General features: G+C 40.9%; 1 protein-coding gene across 2 annotated transcripts in view; it reads right to left on the bottom strand.

The window, feature by feature from the left end:
- SH3TC2 (SH3 domain and tetratricopeptide repeats 2) overlaps positions 1–20,456 on the bottom strand; it is a 77,432-nt gene that overhangs the window by 49,342 nt on the left and 7,634 nt on the right. Inside the window, exons 2-3 of one of the 2 annotated variants that reach the window (XM_056124428.1) lie at positions 12,772–12,867; positions 6,393–6,520 (exon numbers count right to left, since the gene is read on the bottom strand). In XM_056124428.1, coding sequence (XP_055980403.1) covers positions 6,393–6,520; positions 12,772–12,867 — 224 coding nt within the window. The remainder of the gene's footprint in view (positions 1–6,392; positions 6,521–12,771; positions 12,868–20,456) is intronic. The other variant, XM_056124429.1, reaches the window with a different exon arrangement.

Raw genomic sequence — 20,456 nt, 5'->3', positions numbered from 1 at the left:
ATACTCTTGGTAACTTGCCAGGCTCTCCAAGAGACATGTATTTATATATTTCTCTCTATGATTTGTTGCCTACTGTCTGAACCCCATCAAATATGGTGTGGAAATTATGGGAAATGTCCCTAAAGCGTCCTGGAGCATGGCAGTGGTTGCGTAGTGGAGGCTGCTGAGGTTGGGTTCCTTGGGGCAGGGAGGGCTCTCACTTTCTCCATTCTGGGGAGCCCCGAGTGAAAACAGCCTGGAGCTGAGTCCGGATTGATTATAAATTTATTTATAATTAAATAAATAAATACATAAAATGGATAATTGGGCATACTGATTGTTATTGTTAGAGTTATGTGCTTGAGAAACCATCATTAAAACTGTTGTTTATCTTTTTCATGTGCATTTTGGCCATTTGTATTTCTTTTTTGAGAAACTTCTGTTATTTCTTCTCCCCATTTTTGATGGGGTTGGAGGTTTTTTTCTTTTACAATTCTACTAGTGTCTTGTATATCCTGGATATTAATCCCTTATCAGTTGGGTATTGGGTAAATATTCTTTCCCATTCTGTGGGCTCTTTCTGTGTTTTGGTCACTATTTCTTTTGAAGTGCAGATGCTTCTTAGTATGATGTAGTTTCATTTGTTTATGTTTGCTTCTGCTTGCATGCTCAGTGCTATTTCATCCTCCAAGATGTATTTAGCTTCAATGTCGTGAAGAGTTCTGCCTACATTTTCCTCTATGTACCTTATGGATTCATGTCTGATATTGAGGTCTTTAATCCACTTTGATCTGACTATTGTGCCTGGCATTAGACAGAGGTCAGAGTTCAATTTTTTGCAGGTAGCTATCCAGTTTTCCCAGCACCACTTGTTGAAGAGGCTTCCCTTGTTCCACTTCACATTTCTTGCTCCTTTGTCAAAGATTAAGTGATCATATATTTGGGGGTCTGTGACAGAATATTCAACTCTGTTCCATTGATCTGCAGGTCTGTTTCTAGCCCAGTACCATGTTGTCTTAATTACTACTTCTTTGTAGTACAGTTTGAAGTTGGGGAGGGTGATGCCACCCATCTTCTTTTTCCCAAGGATTGTTTTAGCTATTCGTGGGGGTTTATTGTTCCATATGAATTTCAGGAGTGTTTTGTCTATTTCTTTGAAAAATGTCATGGGGATACTCATAGGGACCTCACTGAATTTGTATAGTGCTTTGGGCAGTATTGCCATTTTGATAATGTTAATCCTCCCTATCCATGAGCAGGGGGTGTGTTTCCATTTCCTAGTGTCCTCTTTTATTTCTTGAAGTAGTGTTTTGTAATTTTCCTTGTACACGTCCTTCACCAGGGCTGGAGCGATAGCACAGCGGTAGGGCATTTGCCTAGCGTGCAGCCAGCCCAGCCAAGCCAGGTTCAATTCCTCTGCCCCTCTCAGAGAGCCTGGAAAGCTACCGAGAGTATTTCACCCGCACGGCAAAGCCTGGCAAGCTACCCATGATATATTCGATATGCCAATCACAGTAACAAGAAGTCTCACGGTGGAGACGTTACTGGGCCCACTCGAGCAAAATCAATGAACAACAGGAGGACAGGTCCTTCACCTCTTTGGTTAAGCTGATTCCAAGGTACTTGATTTTCTGATTTTCTGAGGTACTACTGTGAACGGGATTTTTTTTTAATGTCTCTTTCTTCTCTTTTGTTATTTGTATATAAGAAAGCCATGAACCTTTGGCTGTTGATTTTGTAGCCTGCCACTTTACTAAACTGACCTATTGTTTCTAGGAGCTTTTCTATATTGTCTGCAAATAGCAATAGTTTGACCTCTTCCTTTCCTATCTGTATTACCTTGATACCGTTCTCTTTCCTAACTGCAATGGCCAGGACTTCCAGTACTTTCTTTATTGAATAAGAGTGGCAAATGCTCCACATCGCTAGCCATCAGGGAGATGCAAATAAAAACAACAATGAGATGTCATCTCACACCACAGAGACTGGCACACATTCAAAAGAACAAAAGCAACCAGTGCTGGTGTCAATGTGGGGGAAAAGGGACATTCTTTCACTGTTGGTGGGAATGCCCACTAATCCAGCCTTTCTGGGAAAATGCTGCCTTAATTACTACTAAAATGGACAGTCCTTCAAAAACTAGAAATTGAGCTTCCATCTGACCATGAAATACCACTTCTGGGAATATATCCTGAGGATGCAAAAAAGCACAGTAGAAATGACATCTTAATTAATGTCTTAATTAATGACTATATGTTCATTGCACTGTTAACAATAGCCAAAATCTGGAAACAACCCAAGTGCCCTAGAACAGATGACTGGTTAAAGAAACTTTGGTGCATCTACACAATGGAATACTATGCAACTGTCAGGAGAGATGAAGTCATGAACTTCGCTTATAAATGGATAGACATGGAAAGTATCATGCTAAGTGAAATGAGTCAGAAAGAGAGGGACAGAAATAGAAGGACTGCACTCATTTGTGGAGTATGAAACAACATAACATGAGGCTGACACCTAAGGATAGTAGATACATGGGACAGAAAGATTGTTCCATAACTGGAAGCCTGCCTCACGAGCAAAGAGGAGAAGGCAGCTGGAATATAGAAGGGATCACTAAGAAAAAGATGCCTGGAGGAATTGGTCGGAATGGGAGATGTGTGCAGAAAGTAGATAAAGGACCAAACATGATGACCTCTCAGGGTCTGTACTGCAAATCATAATGCCCAAAAGTAGAGAGAGATTATGGGGAATCATTTCTGTCATGGAGGCAGGGGGAGGGTGGGAAAGGCAGGGTATACCAGGGATATTGGTGATGGGGAGTGTGCATTGGTGGAGAGATCAATGTTTGATCATTGTGTGATTGTAACCTAAACATGAAAGCTTGTAACTATCTCACGATGATTCAATAAAATTTAGAAAAAAAAAAGAATGGAGACAACTGAAGCCCCCCAAAAAAAGTGTTGTATATCACAGAATTTTAATCAATTAAAATAAATGAAGTATGAGGCTAAAGAATGAATCATAGTAGCTACTTTGGAGGTTAATTTGATTATGAATCTACATCTAATGATATATTTTTATAACTTTGGCAACAGAGTAAACAAAGCAAACAAAAATAAAATTTATCCACAATTCTTCCTCCGGACATCACCAATGTTGACACGAAGGTCAACATTCCTGTGTTCACTTTGGATATTCTTCCCTGGGCCTAAGTTTCTCTGTAATTATTTTACATAAGTAAAATCACATTACACAGGGTGGTTAATAATCTTCTTTTGTCACTAAATAACATTTTATCACCCATATTATAAAATTATATAAAAGGGCTGGAGCGATAGCGCAGCGGGTAGGGCATCTGCCTTGCACGCAGCCAACATGGCCAACCCGAGTTCGATTCCTCCGCCCCTCTCGGAGAGCCCGGCAAGCTACCGAGTGTATTCGATATGCCAGACACAGTAACAACAAAGTCTCCAATGGAGACGTTACTGGGCCCGCTCGAGCAAATCAATGATCAACGGGAGGGCCATTATAAAATTAACTGATCACACCAATGTCATTTAATAAGGTAAACTATTTCTAATCGTTACATTTCTTTGTTGCAGTAATTCAATTATTTCTTAACTTTTCCTTATATTTAGACATTTGACTTATTTTAATTCTTTGCAACCTTATTGGAAGATAATTGGCATACTTTTCTGTTTAAGATTATAGCATGAAATATAATAACTTTACTTACACAATGATGAGATTATTGCTATAATATGCTTATCCTCTCATATAGATACAAAATAACAAAAATTAAAACAAAATATTCTACTTGTGGATGAGAAGACTTAGGATTTACTCTATTTGTTTGTTTATTTGTTTTGGGACCACACCCTGTGCTGTTCAGGGCTTACTCCTGGCTCTGCACTCAGCAATCACTGCTGGAGGGCTCAGAGGACCATATGGGATATCAAGGATTGAACTCAAGTTGGTCGCAATGCAAGGCAACAGCCTCACCTGTTGTACTACCTCTCCAGCCCCAAAATTTACTCTATTAATGACTCTTCTATTCAATAGTTCCTTCAGTCCCTCTTTCTTACCTATAGTTTCTTTTTCTGAGGTTTCAGTTACCATTACTCAACTATAGTCTGAAATTTTATATACAGTATAGAGTGGAAAAAAGATAATTATAGAAAATTGCTCTATTATTGTATTTTTGTTAATGTCATTAATTTCTTATCGTGCTTAGCTTACAAACCAAACTTTAACGGTACATTTAGGAAAACTGTGCATTCAGGATTTGGTACATAGAGGATTTAAGCACAGCCATAGGAGGGTTGGATGTCTTGTTAGGTGTTCCCTGTGGGCTACTTCTTTACTCCTTATTCATCTGCCTTATTCCATTTTCTCCCACCACAAAATTAACTCAAGTCATTACATAAACATTCTAAAGAGTATTGTGAGAAACATCCTTTAACTAAATCTGAGTGCACACCCTTGATCATTTTAACACAAATAATTCCAGTAAGTGCAATTGTGAGTACATTTTCACAACTCACATGCAGGAGTTACACAGCCCTCCAGAAAGGCTGACGGTGTGCAAGCTCGCCAGAGCTGAAGGGGGATGGTAAGCACTCTCCCTGCTAAATACCTGACAAAATGGACCTGAATCACTACCCAAACCTGGTTTTCCCCTAGACCCTTTTTGCTCATCCACTTTGGAGTTGAGTGAAATGAGTAATAATCAGAAAGCCCCTCACTTTCCAGGCCAAGCTCTGAACCTCAAGAAGAACTCCCCAGGTCAGTCAGCCAAATTCGAAACTGAGTTTCTGCCATATGAAGCCCCAGAAGACCCTTTGGAGCTCTAGATCCTGATAAACAAATAAGGATTTCATATGAAAAATCTATTCACAAATCAGGTACTTCACCAAGCCTTTATGGGTAATGTTTTCTAAACTCTCAAAATAGCCTAGGAAGATGAGTGGGGGTCCCTCTGCTCAATTCATTCCAAAACACCTGAGACTATTCTAAAACACAGGTTGAAGAGTCAAGCCATTGTCATAACAAAATGGTAGCATTTCTTTTTCCTTACTGGGATATAATAGTGGATATCATATCAATAATATCTCAGAGTTAAGAGATAACAGCATTGTGTATGCCATTTTTTAAGAGGCTGGAACACACACAGGTTAAGTAATTTGCCTAAGGTTGCAGTTCCTGAGAACTAACCTCAGCACCCCCGCCACTCCCAGTGACTTACGGGCCTCCTGCAGGCTCCCAGCTTGCCGAGCTTCAGCACAGCCCCTATTCATGCTAAAGTGACTCCAATTAACGACACTCTATGATGTTGATTATGATGTCTATTACAACTTAAGCCTCCACGTCCCTGAATTCCAGACTGCAGAACAAAATGTCAAACATTCTTCATCTACTCTTTCTGGAGTCCAGTCCATTTCCCAGTATGATACTCTCTCCAGATACCGCAACATTTACTTACTGGAGAAAAACCAGACACTTTTTGTTACATGACATATTTGTAGACCACATTTCTCTTTTCATGCTTATTTCCCCTCTTCCCTCTTCTCTTGCTTTGGTTGTGATAACCAGTATTTACTTACAGTGTTTACAGAGATATTATGATTTTGTTGTGACACCCGGGTGGTACCCCTCGGAGAGGGGTGATTTCATTTCAGTTTGGAATCATGGAAAGGTTCTAGGGTAGATAAAGGTAATGATTGAACACCAATGTGAATGTACTTAATGCCACTGAATTTCACACTTTGAAACTAAAATTTGTATGCTACTTATATTTTTTCTCACAATTAAAAAAAGAAGGTTCAAATGTATTGCACTATGCGTGTACATGCAGATGTGTGTGTGTTTGTTTGTAGGCATAGGAAGATTCAGATGTATCATATAGTGTGTATGCATGCATGTGTGCATGTGTGCATGTGTGTTTGTGTGTGGGCGCAGGAATCAAAGGCCAGCAGAGCTACCAGAACTGCCAGATTTATAACGAGTGCATATGAGACACTGGGGTTTTAAACTCATGAACATACACTTGCAAGTGGTAAAGCGATTCTTAAACCACTCAGCTATTCTTCCAGTTCCTAAAAAGTGTCATAATGAAATGGGCATTTCAAATGATTACAACCTGACCAAAATTAAATCAAATTAATTTGGCAGATTTTAAAGGCAAATTTTCTGACTTTACATCTAACTCCAGGGATTTCCCCATCCCAAGTTCCCGACTGTTCCTGATGAACAGACAATGTGTATAGGTTTTCTTTATTCAGTCTAACAGTTCATGTGTTTTTTTGAGGATCTACTATGTTCTCGATGCTGTCCTAGGTGCTGGCAAGCCTGAGCTCACCAACACAAGAACAAGACTTCCTCAGAGTGTGCTTAGCTCTGCCCATGCTCACCTTAAACAGTGCACGCACCTCCTGGTCCTCATTCTCCAGCGCCCAGAGTCGCTTCCTGGCCGCTTCCTGCAAAGGTCCATTCACACACCTCCTGGAGCGGCTCTTCACACTGAAGGAGACTGTCAGGTCTTTAAGAAAACAGAGAAAGAGAGTCTGGGATGATTAGATAAGGGCCCATTCCTAAGCACTAAACTGAAATCCTCACGTATTAGAAGTTATAGGTGGCCTTGAGAATCCTCTGAATGACTCCTGTATGTAAACTGTCCTCTCAGGAACAAACATATGTTGAAGTCCAGGAATGTTCTGGAATTCTTGAAGCTATACCAGTTGCATCCAGGTTGGTTATTTCTGCACTGAATAGGGTTTATTCTCACACAGAGCTGACGCATAAATCATTAAGATATATACCTTCCCTGTGGGCAATTTGTGAGAGTTTGTAATGAAAGCCAAATTACATCTAGTAAATTCATTTACATATAAAATTTACCATATGAGATGCATTTATAAACATGAGACATTAATTCATTCATTCATTCCCCTAACCAGGTTTTCCTGGCTATTCAAAATAGACATCTCTGTTCTCAAAAGCCATTTGAGGTTTGCTCTTCAAGCTCATGTTTTCCCTTGAACTTGTATCTCACTTGCTTGTCTCTATGTTTTTTGCTTGCTTATTTCCACCCTGGAGAAGTTCTCTCATAAACCCATATTTCTCCTCTTTCCTTTAACATCTTTCTAAGCAAGTTTCATTTCAATAAAAATTATCTTGCTTCACTTTTGAAAAAAATGTAAAGATGTTCCTGTTAGGTATGATTTATTTGGGGGATGTGAAAATGCTCTTACTATTAATTGACATGGAAAAGTTCTTGAAATTTTCTGGACTTCAAAAACAACCTGCAAAATTATGCCACATAGGAATGTTCTACTCTCCAGAGAGTGGGAGAAACTTGCCATTAATTCTTTAATGTTTGCTAAGGGAAATTGGTTAATGAATAAAAGTCTACTTCAGTTTATTCAAAACGTACTTTCATTCAACAAATCTATTGAGCAGAAGCTGTTTTAGGTGCTGGGCACACACCAGGAAACAAGAAAGACCTGGTTCCTGTTCTCATGGCGCTTTTATTCTACTTAGCAAAAACCAAGTCTTTGAACACAGTAATTTCAACTGAAGAAAAGTGCTATGAAAATCAAAGCATCGCAGGGTAAAGAGGCTGCCTGGTGGAGCCCTTAAAGGGAGGACTTTGGTCTTGGAAGACATTGTCAGGAAAGGCCAAGCTCAGGAGTTTCATCTCAATATGGAATTCAACCTTGAGTCTTCTTTAGACAATAAGTAGCAAGTCCATTAATAATTATCGAAAATGTTAAGCCAGGAAGGCAGTGGACCGGATAATCACAGAAGTCTCTCTTCCAAGGCTAACTTGTCAAGGCCTTTGTGAATTCCTGGCCACCTGCGAGAGCGCCTATTATGCTGGCCTAAGTGTCCCCCAGACTTCCGTGGACCTCTACCTTTAGAAGGTCTGTCTCCAACCCACAGAGCCTGGAAATAATGTGCTACAAGACGACCTGCTCTACACAGCAAGCCCAACTGACCTGACATGAGGGGGACTTGAAGCAGAAACTGGTTTCACTCAGCCTCTCCTGGCCTGGGTCCTGGTCTTGTCCATGCCCTCCATCTCTGCAGCCCTGCCCCGCACTGAGCAGCAGCCCCACTGCTCACTGTTCCCAAGGTGGAAGCTGGCCCGGGGAGGAGGAGTCACAGACTGGGCCCAAACTTGGCTCTCTGCCCCATTAAAGGTGCTACCTCAACAACAAAGTACCTTGCCACACTTGGCTTTTCTCATTAGCCAAATGACTTTTAGTGACCTTTCGCAGAAGCATTTAGAGACTTACCAAATAAAGTTATGCTTATTAAGCTCTTTATGCAGTATCTAGAAAATATTAAGGATATAATGCAGACACTCAGCATTAGCTCTTGTGTCTTGGAAACCCCCGCCCTTCCCAGTAATCCTCTGATTTCTACCACCCTCGTGCCACAACCTGTCATTAACCTTGATCCTGAGTCAGGATTTCTTTTCACAGACCCTCATCCAAATTCCCCTTTAGATTCCTCATCAGAACAGTCCTGTCAGTCAGTGTGAACCTCCTTGGCAGGAAGGCAGATGAATCCATGGATCTGCAAGTCATAAAACCTGGATTTCAGGCCTGGGAGATAGCTCAAAGACAGGCATGCAAGATGCACTTACCTACCCTCCAACCTACCCAGCACCCAGCATGAATAAGTGTGACCCAAAATGAAAACAAAAGCAAGGTCTTGGAGCCACACAGAGATAGCACAGCTGGTAGGGTATTCACTTTGCATGTGGCCAATCCAGAAAAACTCCTGGTACCACATATGATCCTCCCAGCACCCCAATAAAGTGATCCAGGAGTGCAGAATTAGGAGTAAACTCTGAGCATGGGTGAGTATGGCCCAAAACCCAAAAAGGCCTGGATTTGAAGAAAATCCAGGCTTTGATATCTGGCCTGTGGAAACTGAGACTGTACAAAGACCCCACATTAACTGTGCCCTACAGTGCCCTCTGCTTGTCACTTAATCCTTAGCCCCACCACAATGTATACACTGAGTTTATCTGCACTGGCACCACAGCCTATTCTCACTGCCAGCCCATCCTGGAGCAGCATGAGGGAAGAAGGTGCTGAGGGGTGCACTCTCTGGTGTCCCCAAGGCCTCTGGTCACTGGTCTACTTGCACTGATAAAGCAGAGTGTGGACTCTACTGCATTTGTCAAACACAAGTGGAAATTCAGCTTTGTGTGGGGTTGGCCTAAGCTGACGATAAGCAGATTAATATACAAAGAAGCAAAGAGCAAATGATTTCTCCTTGTCAGCCAAGCAATTGGACAGAACTTGAAACCAGGAAGAAAAGCAGCTGGAGTGACATTTATAAAACACCTAGTCACATGGTTTCCATTCTGTGGAGCATTCCAAAAGTAAATATTTCTCCCAAATCTCTCATCATCTCCCCCATTCAGTGATTTATTTTCTCCCAAGTCTCAATTATCACCAATCAACCACTGTCTGAAAATATGACGAAAGGTATTGGGAGACAGTGTGTGCAAATTCGTGTAACTTTTATGATGATATATCATGGTTGCTCTGTTTTATTAGTACTTAGTGTTACTAATTTCTTAGTTAATTAATATCTTACCAAAGATAACATTAATCTTTTTTTACAGAAAAACACATGTTACTGAATTTCCCTTCATAATCACCACAGATTTTATGCCAAATGATTTTTGCAAAACAGTAGAATGCGATCATTATGTGAAGCTTTTTAAATTGTCCTGGTATTACCTAAAAGCAGGGTGCAACAATCATGCAGTGAAGTGTGGTACACATAGGGTTGAGTACTCTGAAGCTTTTAATATCCACTAGAGGTCTCAGAACATCTCCTGAAGGATAAGGAGGGGCTACCATATTTTGTATCCTAGAGAGAAGCATTTTTGGAGTGATAATGGAGCACTGGTGATTAACAAGGTGATGAACAAGGAATGGGTGTGAATTTCTTTCTCTTCCTTGAACCATCTGGCCTTGGGCAAGTTGTCTCCTTCTTTGAAGGTAGTCACCTTAATAGTCAGGACTTTGGTGCCACCTCCCATATGTGCTTATGTAGGGACGAGGAGACCATGCAAGGATTACTGAGCACAGGCTTGGTGCATGGTCTCACTGAAAATTGATGCCTTTTCAGTTGCCCCCCACGAGCGGCTCTCCAGCACGGCCACAGCCCCAGAAGCACAAGGACTTAATGCAGAACCCAGCAGCTTGGAGCAGAAAAGTGAAAGGACTATGCGTTAATCCAGGCCATCAAGTCTGCCAGAGGGGAAAGGGTGTTGCCCCATTCGCCCTCTCTTCTCTGGAAAGAAGGATGGCGGCCGCATGGGAGCCTTGTGGACAGCAGGTATGAGCCGGGGGTGTGGGGGCGACTAAAACCTCATGGGAAGGGGGGCGTTCCGGTCCGTCCTTCACGCCCTACCGAGGTCACCAGTTGCCCCCCATGAACGGCTCTCCAGCACGGCCACAGCCCCAGAAGCACAAGGACTTAATGCAGAACCCAGCAGCTTGGAGCAGAAAAGTGAAAGGACTATGCGTTAATCCAGGCCATCATGTCTGCCCGGAGGGGAAAGGGTGTTGGTCCCTTCCGCCCTCCTCCCTCTGGAAAGAAAGGTGGCGGCCACATGGGAGCCTTGTGGACAGCAGGTATGAGCCGGGGGTGTGGGGGCGACTAAAACCTCATGGGAAGGGGGGCGTTCCGGTCCGTCCTTCACGCCCTACCGAGGTCACCAGTTGCCCCCCGCGAGCGGCTCTCCAGCACGGCCACAGCCCCAGAAGCACAGGGACTTAAAGCAGAACCCGGCAGCTTGGAACAGAAAAGTGAAAGGACTATGCGTTAATCCAGGCCATCATGTCTGTCCGGAGGGGAAAGGGTGTTGCCCCAGTCGCCTTCTCCTCTCTGGAAAGAAAGATGGCGGCCGCATGGGAGCCTTGTGGACAGCAGGTATCAGCCGGGGGAGTGGGGGGGCGACTAAAACCTCATGGGAAGGGGGCATTTCGGTCCGCCCTTCACGCCCTACCGAGGCCACCAGTTGCCCCCCACTAGCGGCTCTCCAGCACGGCCACGACTCCAGAGCACAGAAACCAATTTCTTAACTATCTGACTTTCAGTATAAATACTTCCAGGGTCAATAAGTAAAATAGCAGAAATCCAAAACCAACATTTAATTCTTGAACCCAGCTGTAGAAAGCAAATCACGTCACAATGCTTTTTCAGCATGTCTGATTTGGGGGTGGGGGGTAAACTCTAAATTATAGTGGTGAATCTTTTATTGAAACAATGAATCTAATCAAAGCAGATAGAGTGTTAACTAGAATTCATCTGCCCCACAGGGACTGGGAGGGGTGGGGGGTGGGGTTTTATTGGGGTTCTTCATGGTAAAAAATAAGTTTTGGTAAAGGGAAATGTGCTTGATATTTGCATGACTGAGACCTAAACCTGAAAGCTTTGTAACCTTTCCCACGGTGATTCAATAAATAAAAAAAAAACTATAAGGCAGAAAATAGCATAAATGGAGAGACATACTTGTAAGATAACAACTTAGAGACATTCTATCAATGTTTACATTTAAACATTCAACTCCAGTATCTGAAAAGTATATGATTAGTGTTAAAAACATTACATTAAAAATTTTAAAAATTAAAAAAAAAAAAAGAAAATTGATGCCTTTTGCTGTTCAGTAAACACCAGTCTTCTGCCAAGGCTCTTGCTCTGACTCTCTAGTCCAAGACTCGGCCCCAGTGGTGCTCTCTCTCAGGACAATCTCTTTAGCTGCTTCCCTGAGACCTCTTAAAGGGGATTCTTGTGAAGGATGATTTTGGAAATGAGACTTTTTCATATTAATTTCAGAATCCTTTGATAATTCTAAAAGATTAATACAGATGCCCTTCCACTCAAGCCAATCTCATCCTACATATTTGTTCCAAATATCCAAATATTTGTTCACTGATTCATTACCTTGACAAGTATATATAACAATATTTATATTGTTAGATTAATATACAAAGAAGCCACCACTGCCATACAGAATATGGATATAACCACCATTTATTTATTCAACAGTTCATATATCCACCAAACATCAATTATAAACAAATAACTATTTTAGGCATGAGGTAGAAAATACAATTAAAAAATATCCCTGACATACAATGCCTTAATATCTAATCAGTAATTTACTTCTTTAATATAGAAAATATGGATAGAGTTCTGATATGTCCAACACAATGAAGAGCTGTGTGTGTCGGTCAAAGTTAATCTAGTAGACAGTGAAGAACACTGGAAAATTTGTGAACATTAGTATCATAATCAAGATCATTTAATCAAATTCAGCGTTGCATTTGGTGGTTCCTAAAATGGAAAATTAGGAAGGAAGAGACCTGCAGAGGAAAGAAAAAGAGTGACTGTGGCATTATACATGGAGGAAATCTGAATGAATCCTGTCTCTGAAATCTCAAAATCTTACTTCGTAAAGACATGCCTGATAACCTTTCATTATTTGTATTGCAAAGCATATGGCCCAAAAGGAGAGAGAGAAAAAGAGAGAGAAGGAAAATGCCTGATATAGATGCAGGCGGGGGTGGGGGGGTGAGGCAGGAGGGAAACTGGGACTATTGGTGGTGAGAAATGTACACTGGTGAAGAGAGGGGTGTTGGAATGTTATATAACTGAAATGCAATCATGAACAACTTTGTAACTTTGTGAACAACACTTGATTCAATTAAAAAAAATTGAAAACAAAAACTCTTACTAAGAAAAAAAAACCCTTACCTGGAGTCATGTTCTGTGGCAGGAAACATTTTTCCTTCTCTGATGAGGACAAAACCTCATTCTTTATGGTTGAATCCTTGGAAGGGGTTTCTTTACCTGGGAAACCAAAAAAAAAAAAAAAAAGAAAGAAATGAAAGATATTTTTATGATAGTTTATGCCTATTACAACTTTAAGTCAAGCAACCAATTTTCTCAAGAATTAGTGGCATGTGCTCCTGGGAATATATCCCAGAGAGGCAAAAAAGTATAGAGAAGTGACATCTGCACTTGTTTGTTCATTGCAGCACTCTTTACAATAGCCAGAATCTGAAAAAAACCTGAGTGCCCGAGAACAGATGACTGGTTAAAGAAACTTTGGTACATTTACACAATGGAGTACTATGTAGCTGTTAGAAAAGATGAAGTCATGAAATTTACATACAAGTGGTACTACATGGAAAGTATCATGCTAAGCGAAATGAGTCAGAAAAAGAGGAATAGACATAGAAAGATTGCATTTATCTGGGGAACATAAAGTAACAAAATAGGAGACTAACACCCAAGAGTGGCCAAGATTAGTACCAGGAATTTTGCTCCATGGCTTGGAGGCCAGCCACACATGCTAGGGGAAAAGGGAGCTTAGATAGAGAAGGGAACACCAAATAAAGGCTGTTGGGAGGATCCTCCCAGGATGGGAGAAGCATGCTGAAAGTAGACTATAGACCAAACATGATTGCCACTCAATACCTCTTTTGCAAGCCACAACACCCAAAAGGAGAGGGAGAACAAAAGGGAATGCCCTGCCATAGAGGCAGGGTTGGGGGGGGAGGTGGGGGGTGGGAGGAATACTGGGACCCATGGTGGTGGAAAATGGGCATTGGTGGAGGGATGGGTATTTGATCATTGTATAATTGAAACCCAAGCACAAAAATTTGTAAGTCTACAACTGTACCTCACGGCGTTTCACTAATAAAAATTAAAAAATAATAATAAAAAAAAGAATTAGTGGTATGTGAAAATTTGAATTGTTATTATCATTGCTATATAGCTATTTAATATTCGGCTATGATCAAAGAACTGTCAAACATACGATCTCAATCCAAAGACAATGTGCAAATCCAAAGACAATGTCCAAATGGCCTATAAGTTTATAAAAAAAAATTAAGCTTATCAGGAAAATAAAAATTAAAACCTCGGAGCTGGAAAGATAGTACAAAGATTAAAGTGTTTAATTTGCCCATGGTCATCTCTGGTTCAATTCCTGGCACTGTACATGATCAAGCACCACCGGGAGTGATCCCTGAGCACAGAGCCAGGAGTAATCCTGGAGCACCCCAGGTATATCCCAGAAACAAAATAATAAATAAAAATAAGAATCACTGTAGAAACACTACTTACAAACTGGTGAAAATGCAAGATTAAGCAAGGTGTTTGTAAGACTATGTAATAGCTAAAACATACACTGTGAGTTGAGAGTATGCTCTGAAGATTTTCACTTTGGGAAGTTCTCACAATAACACTTCAGTTTGAATACAAGCATGCACTAAGACTTAGTGAATCCATTCCTAGGTGTGCATGTGTTTGTTTACAAACACACACACACACACACACACACACACACATGTTTGAACACCTCTATCTATAACTATAGCTATATAGTCAAAAGAATATATACAGGCATGTACCCGTATACAGTCACTATGTAACTCAGCACAGCACCATTCAAATCCATGAAATCCTGGTGAGAAAGAAAATTGGGTATAGAGGATTGAATTAGCAGAAGTTTTGAGTAAGCCATATGAAAACTTTTTCTTTCAGGCTCTGAAAACCCTGCAGCCCCGGGTCACAATAGCTCTAAGGATCAGGTCCTTCTGATGTAAAAAAAAAAAAAATTAAGTGGAAGAAGAAGGTGCTTCCTAAACAGTGCTCAGGGGGCCTGGGGGCCCATTTCCAGGAATAATCAACCAACTGAATCAGATAGTTCAATGGTCAGTCCAACAGTGGAGCGCAGCTTGGACCCAGAAGCATTCAGAGTCTAGCAGCGCTGCACCCAGCCATGTGGTGCTGAGACAAAGAGGGTCCTTCCTGCAAGACTTACACCCTGATCCCCAAGATGTCTCTTAGCCCCCAAGCAAAACTCTTATGATGAATCTCTCCATCTGCATTCCCTTATACCTAAAATGGTATCTGCCTCAGAGATAAGCATGTCAAATCCAAAAGTCACTTTCAGGCTTAGCCAGAAGGTTAGGAATTCTCGTATATCTGTCAAAGGCGAATATTTGCCTTCAATGTCAGTTTTTCTCCATCCATTGAAAATAGCTTATCTGTAAGTTGGAATTGGAAATTCCAAGTAAGTTGGAATTGGAATTCCATGTAAGTTGGAATTGGGATTTCTTCTAGGAGAGGAGAGGAAGCAGCTAATCAGAACTCTGGTCTCTGTGTCCCTCTCCTCCTCATTCTCTGCTGCTTCCTCTAGGGCATCCTTCAACTCTGAAAAACAAAGTTTTCCTCCTTTCCTCTAAGCAGCAGTGCTCAAGAATAAGCGGTAGAAGATACAGTTAAATGCAATACAGCAAGTAGAATAAATGAATTATGACCAGGGAAACAGCATAGATGGCTACATCAGCCTTTGAAAGTTAGCCAACCAATACACAGATAATTCAATGCACAAATTTATTGATAAATCTGAATAAAAAGGTTAATTTTAAAATATTCCTGGAATCCTTCTCTACCCCAGCTATGTCAGAATATCCTAGGGTAGAGCTTGGAAATGTGCACACTTCTTTAGTCCCCAGCTGGTTTCTGGTGTCTTCTGTGAGGCTCTGGAGTTGAGTGATTCCCACATGCCTTGGGACACAGGAGCCAGAGGGAAGCTTCTTTAGAATGAAGGGATGGGGACACCAGAGTGAGCTCTGCGATCAGGAGAGCAGCTAATAATTGCACAAGCAGTTAGGACTCACAGAACTTATAGTTCCACAGGAAAGACTCTGAAGACTTGAGCTGAACCTTGAAAATGACATACGACTATTTAAAGTCTCCAGAAAGTTCTAATATAAAATTAAGAATGAAAATGTAATCTTTCAATAAAACAAAAAATATTTCCTTTCAAGGAAACAAACCAGAGTTCCACAGTGACTATTGCTGAGTTATTTTCAATCATTTACTTATACTTTCATCTATTATAGCTATATATGTCTCTATATTGCTATACTTTTGTATACTAATATTGCAAGCAAATGTACACAGTGTACACTTTTGTACACTAGTATCATGAAATGAGTACAAGTTTATTTTCTAACATTGGAAATAAAAGTGGCTAGGAGCAAAGTCTCTGTAATCAGACAGGACTGAATATAGCGCTCTGACTTCTTTGTGAGGAAATCTATCCATGAGTTTCAGATGAGACGTCTCTGATCTCAGCCTCTTGAGTAGCCTATGACTCAAGTACAACCCAATCACTTTTTTGATAAACCATGGTCACATGGCCATGCTTAAGCCAATGAGAACTGGTCTTAAATACCCATAACAGCACTCTGAGAGAAGATTCGTTTCCACTGCTGTGATTAGACATCTGGAGCTGTGCGGGCCACCACTGGAGGCCTGTAGTAGAGGCCAATGCAGTGCAGAGTTTCTGAAAGACCTATTCTTGATGGCATCACTTGAATATTTTGATGCAGCCGTATTTGAAGCAAGCAGCCCTTGGACTTTATGAATCAGTGCATTTCTTTTGGTGTAAGTTAGTTTCTATTTTATTATAATGACTGGCAGGAAAGATTACTAAATTTTTAACAATCCAAGATTTATTTTTAAATTGCAAACTTTTCCAAAATGGTTGTGCCACTTTCACTCTCAACTGTGATATTTGAGAGTTCCCGTTATTCCACACCCTCACCAACACTTGCTATTCTCAGGCTTCTCAGTTCTTTGTTTTTGTTTTTGTTTTTGTTTTTTTGGCTTCTGGAGTCGTACCCAGTGATGCATAGGGGTTACTCCTGGCTTTGCACTCAGGAATTATTCCTGGAGGTGCTCAGGGAACCATATGGGATGCTGGGAACTGAACCCAGGTCGGGTACATACAAGGCAAACACCCTACCTGCTGTACTATTGCCCCAACAATAGGGGCTTCTCAGTTTTAACCAGCATGTAGCTGTGCAGTGTAGCCTTATTGTTTTAATTTTTATTTCCCTAATAATTGATGATAGTGAGCATTTTCCATATGTAAATAAGGTCATCTTTTCTGGCCTACCTATCAAATATAAACACTCTCCCCATTTTGACTGTGTTGTTTACCTTCTCAGTACAGGAGGCTTTTCTGGATTCAGTATCAGATATGCCTATTGCCGTATCTGTGACTTCCTTTTTATTTTTTTGTTAGATTACATACGTCAGGGAAAAGCTGAAGCCCTCAAGTTAGGCTGGATGAGAGAAGGGCACAGGAGGAGAGGGCAGACTGTGCGTTTCAGAGAAGGGAAACTTATGGGGCTACAAGTGAGAAAGAGGATGGGGTGGGACAGGATGAACTTTACTAGACAGGCAGAAGAGTGTAGAACAGATCCAGCAGCAGGGAGTCCTGGAACTGTATTGAGCAGAGAAGCAGCATAATAGACATGGAAGTTGTGCAGGAGAAATACAGAAAAGACAGAAACTGATAGCAAGAACAAGAGCACCGGATCACTGCTCAGACCACCTGGAACTCAGAGCCCCACCCTTAGCCCCCAAGAAATACCCGGAATAATGAAAAACATTAAGGTATTTAACTGCATCAGAAAAGTTCTCAGGCACATCATAATTCTACTGTTGCCTGAGCATCACTTCAGAGCAACAATTCTTTCAATATTCACTGAACTGAAGAAATCACTGGAGTGAAATTCCTAAACTCAAAGAAAGAATGATAGAAACAATAAAATAACTTATTCCAAAAGAATTGAAGAAACTAAAGGATAGTAACAGGACCCAGCAGCAGAATAGAAGCCAAGGATCAAATTGGTGACCTGATTTGATTTTTGGTTTGTTTTTGTTTTTGTTTTTGTTTTTAGTCACACCCAGAACAGGGCTTACTCCTGGCACACAGATTATGAATAAATAAAATGTAATTGGGAAGATTTTGTAATAAAAATATTTGGTGAAATATCTTACATTTTTCAATGTAAGTGGAACAACCAGTGAATTTCCTCCCCGCCCCCATTCAAAAAAAAAGAAAGAGAGGGAAACAATGACTAGGAAAAGACACTAGCTGATAAGTTCCCCAATCTTCCCAGTAGGGAGGAGCATTTGTGCACTGGTCCAGGATGTCTGCAAAGTGCCAAATAAAATAAAACAAAGCAACACCAAGACACTTTGTAGTCAAAATCACAAGAACAAAATATATAGACTACCTAAAATAGCAAGACGGAGTAAAGTTTCAAATCCAAGTAAAACAAGATAAAATGAGACGTCGCAAATGAAACTCTATAATCAAAAATGGAAGGGAATGATAAATTCAAGGACTGAACAAAAAGAAATTCCAAAACAAGAAACCTTTACCCTGCAAGATTATCACTCAGATTTTTTTTAATTTTATTAATTTAATTTTTTTACAATGGTTTAGGAACTTTTTAAATTTATTTTTAAATTTATTGAATCACCATGAGATAGTTACAAGCTTTAAAGTTTAGGTTACAATCACACAATGATCAAACACCCATCCCTCCACCAGTGCACATTCCCCACCACCAATATCCCCAGTATACCCCCCTTTTCCCACCACCACCCCTGCCTCCATGGCAGACATGATTCCTCATCATCTCTCTCTACTTTTGTACATTATGGTTTGCAATACAGATACTGAGAGGTTATCATATTTGGTCCTTTATCTACTTTCTGCACACATCTCCCATCCCAACCAGTTCCTCAGGCCTTATTTTTCTTACTGATCCCTTCTCTATTCCAGCTCCCTTCTCTCCTTTTCTCATGAGGCAGGCTTCCAGCTATGGAGCAATCTTTCTGTCCCGTGTATCTACTATCCTTAGGTGTCAGCCTCATGTTATGTGGTTTTATACTCCACAAATGAGTGCAGTCCTTCTATGTCTGTCCCTCTCTTTCTGACTCATTTCACTTAGCATGATACTCTCCATGTCTATACATTTATAAGCAAAGTTCATGACTTCATCTCTCCTGACAACTGCATAGTACTCCATTGCGTAGATGTACCAAAGTGTCTTTAACCAGTCATCTGTTCTAGGGCTCTTGGATTGTTTCCAGATTTATACATCTATATATAAATATAGATATATGTATTTATGTATATATCTTTATTTATATATCTATATTTATATATTTATATATTCTGAGGGTGCAAAAAGAAGCACAATAGAAATAATATCTGCACCTATATGTTCATTGCAGCACTGTTCACAATAGTCAGAATCTGGAAACAACCTGAGTGCCCAAAAACAGACAACTAATTAAAGAAACTTTGGTACAACTACACAATGGAATACTATGCAGCTGTTAGGAAAGACGAAGTCATGAAATTTGCGTATAAGTGGATGGACATGGAGAGTATCATGCTAAGTGAAATGAGTCAGAAAGAGAGGAAGAGACATAGAAGGACTGCACTCATTTCTGGAATATAAGATAACATAATATGAGACTGACACCCAAGTACAGTAGACATGAGGGCCAGAAACATTGCCCAATAGTTGGAAGCCCATCTCATGAGCTGGGGAAGAAGGCAGCTGGAATAGAGAAGGGATCACTAAGACAATGATGGTTGGAGGAACCACTCAAGGTGGGAGATGTGTGCTGAAAGTAGATAAAGGACCAAACATGATCACCTCTCAGTATCTGTATTGCAAACTGTAACACCCAAAAGTAGAGAGAGAGTATGGGGGAAACTGTTTGCCATAGAGGCAGAGGGAGAGTTGAAAAATGGTGGGTATACTGGGAACATTGGTAGTGGAGAATGTCCACTGGTGGAAGAATGGGTGTTTGATTACTGTATGACTGAAACTCAAGCATGAAACTTTGCAGCTGTATCTCTCATTGATTCAGTTAAAAAAAATTTCTAGCATCTGCCTCTGGCAGGCAGGCTTGAATGTGGTGGCAAAACTTAAGCAAACTATAATGCCCAAAAGAAGAGAGAGAATATGTGGTAAATTGTCTGCCACAGAGGCAGGGGGAGGGGTTGTATGGTGGGGGTGGTGGGATACTGGGGACATTAGTGGTAGAAGATGTGCACTGGTGGAGGGATTGGGTGTTTGATCATTGTATGACTGAAACTCAAACGTGAAAGCTTCGTAACTGTATCTCATGGTGATGCAATTAAAAAAAAATAATAAGGTTGGGGTCAAAGAGATAGCACAGTGGGTAGGGAGCGGCTGGGAGGCAGCCAACTCAGGTTCAATCCCTGGCATCCCATAGGGTCCCAAGAGCCCCACCAGGAAAGATCCTGGAGTGCAGACCACCTCTTAGTGTGACCAAAATAAACAAACCAAAAAAAAAAAAAGGAGGCTGGAGCAATAGTACAACAGGTACTGTACCTTGCATGTGCCTGACCCAGGTTTGATCCCCAGCATCTCATATGATCTCCCAAACACTACCAGGAGTAATTCCTGAGTGCAGAGTCAAGAGTAACCCCTGAGCACTTCAGGGTGTGAATCAAAAGGCCAAAAAGAAAAAAAAAGAAGAGTTGGAAAACAATAGTACAGGCTCCCAAAAATAGGAAT

This window comes from Sorex fumeus, unplaced genomic scaffold (assembly GCF_029834395.1).
Source record: "Sorex fumeus unplaced genomic scaffold, SorFum_2.1 ptg000051l, whole genome shotgun sequence".
NCBI lineage: Eukaryota > Metazoa > Chordata > Mammalia > Eulipotyphla > Soricidae > Sorex > Sorex fumeus.
This window is presented reverse-complemented; position numbering and strand designations above follow the sequence as displayed.